At 48.0% G+C, this 8,719-nt stretch overlaps 2 protein-coding genes across 3 annotated transcripts; one reads left to right on the top strand and one right to left on the bottom strand.

The window, feature by feature from the left end:
• Nucleotides 1–671: 671 nt before the first annotated feature.
• Nucleotides 672–3,716, top strand: LOC123428331 (clathrin light chain 1-like). The gene is made up of 3 exons (XM_045112528.1): nt 672–1,150; nt 2,811–2,964; nt 3,048–3,716. The coding sequence occupies exons 1-3, from the start codon at nt 765–767 to the stop codon at nt 3,453–3,455; spliced, it is 948 nt and encodes a 315-aa protein (XP_044968463.1). The 5' UTR covers nt 672–764; the 3' UTR covers nt 3,456–3,716.
• LOC123428330 (putative serine/threonine-protein kinase) lies at nt 3,611–6,913 on the bottom strand. Of its 2 annotated transcripts, none has more exons than XM_045112526.1 (7): nt 6,568–6,913; nt 5,984–6,161; nt 5,565–5,680; nt 5,267–5,477; nt 4,950–5,187; nt 4,629–4,776; nt 3,611–4,277 (listed from the first exon to the last, which is right to left on the bottom strand). In XM_045112526.1, exons 2-7 carry the CDS (start codon nt 6,078–6,080, stop codon nt 3,927–3,929), a joined length of 1,161 nt encoding a protein of 386 aa, XP_044968461.1. In that variant the 5' UTR covers nt 6,081–6,161; nt 6,568–6,913; the 3' UTR covers nt 3,611–3,926. The 2 variants fall into 2 exon arrangements, with proteins under 2 accessions (XP_044968461.1, XP_044968462.1); XM_045112527.1 differs by having other exon boundaries at nt 5,984–6,157.
• Between the last annotated feature and the right edge of the window lie 1,806 nt (nt 6,914–8,719).

The raw sequence follows: 8,719 nt of genomic DNA, 5'->3' as shown, positions 1-8,719 counted from the left end.
CGACGAGCGCCCCGGCGACGTCGATGGCGCCCGCGAGCGGCCCGGGCCAGTTGAAGAGGCGGTCGACGATGTTGGCGGCGGGCCCGATGAGGCGCGAATCCATGCCGCGGGACACGGCGTCGAGCAAGGCGGTGTAGATGGTCTCCGCTGCGTCGATGGGCTCGTCGACCAGCACCGCCGAGATCTCGCGGAGCGTCACGCGAGCGGCCTCGCAGCAACCAGAACCACGACCAGAAGCTACTGGTTTGGCTGTGGAAAAAGTGAATGGATAAGATGGAGCGGCTGGTCTTTCTATGGATTTGGTTAAACAGACGGACGGCCGGCCGGTTTGTTTAATTACTATTTTTTAAAGTGAAAAAAAGAACAACGGCGGAGGGTCGTTGGATTAGCGGGGAGTACCGATGGGAGCAGCCTCGCGGAGCAGGCAAGCCCCGTCCCTGTTCACATAGTTGCTCCCGCTGGTGGTGGCAGAGAATGCGGCACGCGTGGATGCCACCGAGCAAACGTTCGCTCTATAGTTTTCTCCTTTTTTTTGGATATTTTTTTTGAATGAAATGAGTTTTAAGGAAAAGATTGAGTAAAGCCGCGCGTGGCGTGGCGGAGCAAGCAAAGCGCACCGTCCAAAAAATCCAAATCCAAAACCCCCCCCACCCCACCCCACCCCCACGGACGACGCACGCGAAGTCACAGCACCAGTCCAACCGCACCCGCGCCGCGCCGCCCAAAACCCTCCCACCCTCCCACCACCGCCGCCGCAGCCCACCATGGACCCCTTCTTCGCCGACGACGACGGCAGCGCCTTGGACGACCTCCAGCGCACCGCCTCCCACCCCTTCGACGACACTGAAGACGACACCACCGACGCCGTGGCGGCCGACGGCAGCGCGGGAGGGTACGCCTCCTTCGCGGACGCCGGGTACCCCTCCTTCGCCGACGCCGGCCCCGAGGATGAGGAGGAGGTGGTCGACGAGGAGATCGCCGCGGACTCCGACGGCGGAGCCGTCCCGGTCCGCCACGTCTCCGGCGGGTACGCCCCCTCGCCCTTCTTCCCCGACTCGGACTTCGGGGGCGGGGACGACGACGGCCCCGTCCTGCCGCCGCCGGCCGAGATGGGCAGGGAGGAGGGCGCCCTCCTCCGCGAGTGGCGCAGGTGAGCACGGCACCCACCCGGTCCCTTTTGGCCTGTTGCTTTCTGCTCCGTGCTTCCGCCAAAGCTAGGGTTCCGGCGCTCGGAGTTAGATCTAATCGAACACTCTGTTCCTGCTAGTGTCGCCTAATATTCAGTTAATTCAACATACTGTCCTGGAGGTGCTAAACTCAGTTGCAATTTTTTTTTGTACTGGGACCTGAATTTTTATGTTTCCTCGATTCGATTAGGATGAGAATAGGAAATTGAGCAGTGGATGATTGCATCTCACAAGTTTCATCGTGTGGATTTATGATTTCTCTCGTAGTGGAACTGAATCTGCTAATTACAGTCTGTCTACAGTATTGCAACTCTGCAGGTAGTTCAAGCTTTGATATTTCCATATGCTTAAGTTAACAGTATACTACTTATTACTGAACTCAGAGTAAGTGTTTACATGCTTGCCATAGAAAAGTGATGGATGTTCCTTCATCTTTTTAGAGAGTCACTTTTTTCATCGTGATGGAGGTTAACAATACTGTATTTTTCATGTTTGCTCGATTCGATTAGGATGAGACTAGAAATTGAGTAGTGGATGATTGCATCTACCAAGTTTCATCGTGTGGATTTATGATTTCTCTCATAGTAGAACTGAATCTGCTAATTACAGTCTGTCTACAGTATTGCAACTCTGCAGGTAGTTCAAGCTTTGAAATTTCCATATGGTTAAGTTAACAGTATACTAATTATTAATTAACTTAGAGTAAGTGTTTACATGCTTGTCATAGAAAAGTGATGGATGTTCCTTCATCTTTTTAGAGGGTCACCTTTTCAGTTCCTTGAGTAAATCGTGGTTTAACCTTTTGGTTGGCAAAGATGCAACTGCACAGCTGGGGGGCATAAGCATAAATGTGGTAGCCTTGTGAAGCTGTCTAAGCTACCTTGTATGCTACCGATAGTTTGTTATTTTGGTGATATCATGCTCAGTACCCCATCATGATGAGCTGTACACATCGTCTCTTTCAGTTGCTTACGTCCTGTAGTGTAACTGATACTTTAGCTTCATCACATCAGTTTGCTGTGCCAGCACACAAAAAACCAAACAAGCTCCATTAAAACCGATCAGTAAAGCTGTAATGGTGTGTGCTAGCTGGAACACAATGCAGCCGCTTGTCTGCCAGTGGCCGAGCATGCATTATTTGTGTTTCTGAAGTGTGTGTCTGAGTGGCATATTCTTGTACTCTGCACTTGCATTGCTTTTCTGAACATGTTCTTTTTTTTTTCTGTAATTTGCTGCATGCCTATCGGCAACTATAGTTCTGTATTGAAGACGGTAAGATTATTAGTTCTAGAATCGATGAATTTGTTTTGTATAATTTTGCCCAAATTTGTGGTGTGTTCTGTGTGATCTAGGCGTTGTGATGGCAGTATTTTGCTTCATTTTTGCTGTGATAGTTGTCATACAGAGAGCCCAGTAAATTAGTTATGCAATGTCCTTGGTTAATGGCCATGTGTTGTGTACTGATACCTGAACCCTGATAACTGGCCTACAACAGTACCCTGTAAAATTAAATGATGTAGCAATTGTTCTTCCTTTAATTATCCTTTTTCTGGTTTCCCTTGCATGGTCTAAATTCTGCTCTGTCTATGTGCTCTAGTTTGAACAGCTTCATTGTGGTTTCAGGCAAAATGCTCTAGTTCTCGAGGAAAAAGAACGGAAGGAGAAGGAGCTACGCGCCCAAATAATTGCAGAAGCTGAAGAGTTCAAGATAGCTTTTTATGAGAAGAGGATACAGACCTGTGAGACAAATAAGGTTCATAGCAGAGAAAGAGAGAAGGTACGTGTGGGGCACTTCTGAGTTATAGGTATATTTTGTAAGCATATCTCCATTGATCACTGAAAACGCATGGTGTGCTGCAGATCTTCGTTGAAAGTCAGGAGAAATTCCATGCTAGTGCAGACAAGCAGTACTGGAAATCAATCTCGGAGCTCATCCCACATGAAATCGCTACCATTGAGAAGCGGGGCAAGAAAGACAAGGACAAGAAGCCATCCATTGCAGTCATTCAGGGCCCCAAGCCCGGCAAGCCTACCGACCTGTCCCGGATGCGCCAGGTCCTAGTGAAGCTGAAGCATGCTCCTCCACCACACATGATGCAGCCTCCTCCAGCCCCTGCGGCTAAAGAAGGCACCAAGGAGGGTGCCAAAGACGGCGCACCAGCCCCAGCAAATGGAGCCAAGCAACCTGCAGAGAGCAAAGAAGTACCCGCCAACGGCCCCGCCACCGAGACGGAGAAGGAGCAGCCTGCAGCAGCAGCAGCAGAGTAGTAGCTTCTCCTTACAGAAACACCAGAACCTTGACTATGCTTAGATTGAAACTTTTATTTTCAAAAATACCCGGAGTGTCGCCTATCCTGCAGCGATCTTTTTGTAGAGATGTGCGTCAAGGATGGCTATGTATCGATCAGCTCTGAACATTCAGATTAGTATCACAGCAAACAACTGCACTCTTTACTGTTTTCTCCTGGTTCCAGACTGGCTGGATGAATACATTATGGTCCTAAACCAAAAGCTGAGAAGTTAACTGGATGTGATGACATGCCTGATTGATCACTCTGGAATTGCTATTCCACTACCCTCATACTGTCAATAATTTTACATTGCCCTGGCATGAATCACTAATCTATTTATTTACAAGTTCTACTTGCCGCATTAACACAAACGCACTCAGGATCTATGGTACTGTCACCCTACATATTGGCAGTAAACAAAGCAGACCACCCCCCCTGGTGCCTTGTTTCACCTAGGGCTGATGTCGGTCACTGTCTGCGGCACCACCGTGCTGAACATGTCCGAATCGTAAGCCGTCGAGTTCTTGAACCTCGAGCCGGTGGATGTGGTTGCCATTTCCTTGGAGCCGCTGCTCTTGTACTCGTTGATGTACCCCGGGGCCGTCAGCTCGCTCTCGTTGATCCGGATGGGCTTGGACAGCATCTTGACCACCTGCAGCATCGTTGGGCGCCGTGCCGCTGCTGCCTGCGTGCAGAAGAGGGCCACCTTGATGTACCTGATGGCCTCCTCGTCAGGGTAATCTCCAAGGTCTGGATCAACCAGTTCCTTAAGGTTCCCTGCTTCATACAGCTCCCAAGTCTGTTGTGAATGTTCAGAGTTAGACTAATCTTCTTACTGGCATAAAGCCAGGGAGATGCTGCAAGCTAAGTTCACCACATAACTATAGTAAATATTGTTTTACGAGACAGTTTTTCTTTTTTTGAAAAAATGTGTTGTTGTTCTGATATTTTCAAGCTGAATTACAGTACATGTCTTCATTTCTGGAATGCAGATAAGCAGGTGATAAGAAGAATTACAGTACATGTCTTCAGTTTTTTTTTAACTGAAATATGTTATTCTGATTTCTGAACTGTATTACAAACATGTCTTCGTTTGTGGAATGCAGAGAGGCAGGTGATGAGAAGCACATGAAAGTAAGCAAGAACTGACCTTCTCTAGAAGAAACTTATCATCAGCCAGCAGGCTCCTCGAACCACTCTTGCCGCTTATGACCTCGATGACAAGAACCCCGAAGCTGTATATATCTGCTTTCTTAGTCAATTGACCATGCCATGCATATTCAGGTGCAAGATAACCTCTGCATGAAACCCAGTAAGCAGGGTTAATTCTAGGTTACATGAGAATAAACAGGGACTAAAGAGCAAATACATAGTGGGATAGACGAAAACAGAACTAATAAGGAGAAAGCAAATGGTAACAATTTTTTTTAACCCTCCAATTAAATGAATTGCAAATCGCACAGGTACTCACGTTGTTCCAGCTACTCGGGTACTGATGTGGGTGATATTATCCGGAAATAGTTTGGCCAGACCAAAGTCCCCGATCTTAGGTACATAATTTTTGTCCATGAGTATATTGCTAGCCTTGATGTCTCTGTGCACGATCGGTGACGGGATCTCTTCATGCAGGTATGCAAGACCTCTAGCAACACCAATGCATATGGAAGACCTTACGCTCCATGTAAAATTAGCAGGATCGCTGGTAGAACCTGCGGAAGCACAAGGTAAACTGTCAAGTCACAAAGAAAATGATCATATTAATATAGTCACATAATAATAGGTTCATACCCAGCAGTGCACGGTCGAGGCTGCTGTTTTCTAGGTACTCATACACCAAAATGCGATTATCTGCTTCAACACAACAGCCGATCAATTCGACCAGGTTAGGGTGCTTCACATTGCTGATAACATCAATTTCTGTCAAGAATTCTCTGATGCCCTGTCTGGATTCGGCAGAGAGAACCTTGACTGCAACGTCTTGCTTGTTTTGTAGGGTTCCCTGGAACATGGATATACTGATCAGCCAGATTCGAGCAAACAAGTTTGAGAGAGCAGTTCCCACATAATAGGGAGATGAAAATGTCACCTTATATACTATCCCGAATCCACCTCGGCCGACTTTATTGTTGTGGTTGAAGTTGTCTGTTGCTGATCTCAACTGCGCATGGGAGAAGAGCCTTATGTTCTTCTCCGCCGAAATGCCTGAAAACAGCAACACTCGGTAAGGACGTGTCGTTAATTATTTGTCCAAACTTTTGTTGAAGGATGATAAGTAAAGCGTAAACATGAACATTAAGCTTCGGCATATCTGTAATTGTGTATGGCTGCATGCATAGGGTATATTTTCCTTATAAAAAAAATATCTGTAGTTGTGTGGGAACAAAAAGCAACTGATGGAAGAATACTGCATGAAGGGCTGAAGGCATCACAAATTCATAACAATAAATCCGTAAACTCTGCCGGTCGACAGTGCAGTAAATTTCGCAACGCAAAGAGAAGTCTTACCGCTTATGCTGGTATTGGAGTGAAGAATCTCCTGTTGTCTGTGGGAGTAGAGATTGTGCTGCTGCTTCTTGGCTCTTGGGAGGCAACACCAGCTCATTATCCTCGGTTGCTATGGTGTCAGCAGTCCTCGTCAAGCTTGCAGGAACATTCAGCAAGGCGGCGCCGCGCTCTAGTCTGCCTGAACATAAGACAAGAGCTCAAGCCTGACGATTTCATAGAAACTGTAACTGCATGAGAGGCCAAGCTGGACTGAAATTTTATAAAGGATGAAAGTTAAGGAGAGGTCCAAGCTGGACTGAATTTTGTAAAAGCTGAAAGTTCAGGAGAGGGCCAAGTTGCAGGGAAGTTGATGACAGCACGCGTGTGGCTCTGTATGAAAGCCCGGCTTGGCTATTTTCTTCATCTTTTGGAGCAGATGAGGGTCAGGGGTCACCATACACCATGAAATTAACCTCAAACCTACTATCGTGGAAGCTTCTCGCGGATAAAAGAGAGAGAAGTGCAAGAAACTTGGGTCCAGGCTGCAGTTGAGCTTGGATCTTCTCCAGGCCGCTGCTGACAAGTGACAAGGGTCGGCGGGGTACCTGGCAGGCAGGCAGGAGAGCAGCCGGCTGGGCGGGGGCGGCGCTTGCTTGCTTGCTTGCTTCCTTGGTGTGTGCGTGTTCTTCCCGGGTGAGTCAGATCGGTGACGAGCGAGCGGCGGCGGCGGCGGCACGGCAGAGGCAGATGAAATGGATAGATGTTGGAGGGGAAGCTTAGGGGGAAGAAGGGGTGGTGGTGGTTGGGGGCTTCAGCTTGAGTTATGGAGTAGATCTCTCTCTCTCTCTCTGTAGCCCTCAGGTTGGAAACAATTATGCTGCGACTAGTACGACTGCAGGAGGGAGAAAAGAAGAGAAGAGAAGACAGGGGGCCGGAGACTAATCAAACCATCCAGATGATGATGATACAAAACTATTGGACAGACGCTGAAATAAATGGCTCAAATAAAAGAGAGAGACGGAGGAAGAAGGTGCCTCGCTGTCTTCTGATTAGTTATGTGTCTCATCCTTTTTCTTTTTTCTTTTTCTGCGACAAGTTATGTGTCTCATCTGATACTACTAGTAGCAGTAGCAACCGTGCAACCTCCGGCCGGTGCTCTGTTTCGTCAACACGCTCAGCGTGCAGTGCTTCTCAAAATCTGCTGGCTGGTCCAGAGTTATCGTGTGAAAGCCTGATCAAGCTAGCTGCGTCGCGTGGTGTGATGACCACCACGTTACGTAATTCTGCTGTATGCTGGTGCACCGCACGCACCAGGTCAGGTGGTCAGTTGCCAGGCCACAGGGGACACGGCCGCCGCCACCACCTCACCAAACCAACCGACGCCGCGTCGTCGCCATCGCCGGACCGCGTCCTCCCCCCCTGCTACGGCGGCCCCTTCTGCGCCGACCAGTTCGTGTGTGCGGGCGATAACTGTTGCTACGTTGGTCGTCCGGTTTTGCATCCGGCTCGACTCAATGCCCGCGCGTCTTGCAACCTTTTTTCCCCACGTTAATACGTGTTTTATTTACTCCCTTCGTTCCTAAATATAAAACTTTTTAAAGATTGCACTATATACTACATACGGATGTACATAGACATATTTTAGAGTATAGATTCACTCATTTTGCTCCGTATGTAGTCTTCTAGTGAAATCTCTAAAAGGTCTTATATTTTGGAACGAATGGAGTATATCATAAGAATCATAGTCACTACCACAACAACCATCAAAGTAAAAAATGAGGGATCAACATCATACTCGAGCTTGAAGCGGTTCCATCATTGATATACAGCTTTGCGGACCTTCAAGGTGGCTCGCCAAAGGCAAAACAATCACCGTTGAACGAATCAGACTGGAGCAACACCCCGAACACGCCATCGAACTCCAGATCTGACACCCCCACCCAACTAAGACGTTAGAGGAGAAAACTGTACCTGCCATCCACGAACCATGGACCCAGATCCACCACCTTCTAGATGCCGCTGATGCATACCATAATCTGCATCCGCTACTGGACTACCTCCCAAGCTCTACACCAGCGCCGGAACAAACGTTGTCGCAACGACGAAGCCCGAGGACACAGGTCCACCACCAGGATGTCATTGCCGTCATGCCATCCTTACTTGAACGGACTGATTTCCAAATCCATCCCGAACCATAAGACCGATCGCCTTGTCAGAGTAGGATCTAAAAAAATTTATTCAGCATCACTATCATCGTCGACGAAGCCGAGACAATGAACAACCTAAAAACCTAAACTACGAGAGTAAAAACCAAGCCACACGCGTTGATCGGGTGTCCCTCCTCACCACCTACGACCGAGGTAGCCAGCGGAGGGGAGCCGCCGAAGTGGGGCGGTGGTGGTGGACTCCTGGCGGCTGGAGATCGCCTTTCTTTCTTCCACAAAAAGAAAAAAAAAAGCGACCAACTCCTCTTGCGCATCATTTTGTTTGGTTGCCAAAAGATAGGGCTAGTGACAAGTATCTTTTTCTAACACAATACATACACAAGCGTTCATATAAACATGCATACTCTCATCCTTATGAATGTACAAATACACATCCTATAACTGTAAGCATCTCCGAGAGACTGGAGTAGGCGCCTCGTAGTCAACGAGAACGAACCATTGAACGCGCATCGTCAAAAATTCTGAAATAAATCAATCATATATGCGAGCATAGAAACTTAAACCCTCATGGATTGAGGACGCGCATTGTCCT

Source organism: Hordeum vulgare, chromosome 2H, assembly GCF_904849725.1.
Source record: "Hordeum vulgare subsp. vulgare chromosome 2H, MorexV3_pseudomolecules_assembly, whole genome shotgun sequence".
NCBI classification, from domain to species: Eukaryota; Viridiplantae; Streptophyta; class Magnoliopsida; order Poales; family Poaceae; genus Hordeum; species Hordeum vulgare.
This window is presented reverse-complemented; position numbering and strand designations above follow the sequence as displayed.

What these genes read in the sequence shown, in the direction of transcription:
- LOC123428331 (XM_045112528.1), top strand. Translation starts at nt 765, where the DNA reads ATGGACCCCTTCTTCGCCGACGACGACGGCAGCGCCTTGGACGACCTC. An exon ending in CTCCTCCGCGAGTGGCGCAG is followed by an intron (nt 1,151 to 2,810) that starts GTGAGCACGGCA and finishes TTGTGGTTTCAG; the next exon opens with GCAAAATGCTCTAGTTCTCG. An exon ending in ATAGCAGAGAAAGAGAGAAG is followed by an intron (nt 2,965 to 3,047) that starts GTACGTGTGGGG and finishes GGTGTGCTGCAG; the next exon opens with ATCTTCGTTGAAAGTCAGGA.
- LOC123428330 (XM_045112526.1), bottom strand. Translation starts at nt 6,080, where the DNA reads ATGAGCTGGTGTTGCCTCCCAAGAGCCAAGAAGCAGCAGCACAATCTC. An exon ending in GATTCGGGATAGTATATAAG is followed by an intron (nt 5,478 to 5,564) that starts GTGACATTTTCA and finishes TCCATGTTCCAG; the next exon opens with GGAACCCTACAAAACAAGCA. An exon ending in CCTCGACCGTGCACTGCTGG is followed by an intron (nt 5,188 to 5,266) that starts GTATGAACCTAT and finishes GTGCTTCCGCAG; the next exon opens with GTTCTACCAGCGATCCTGCT.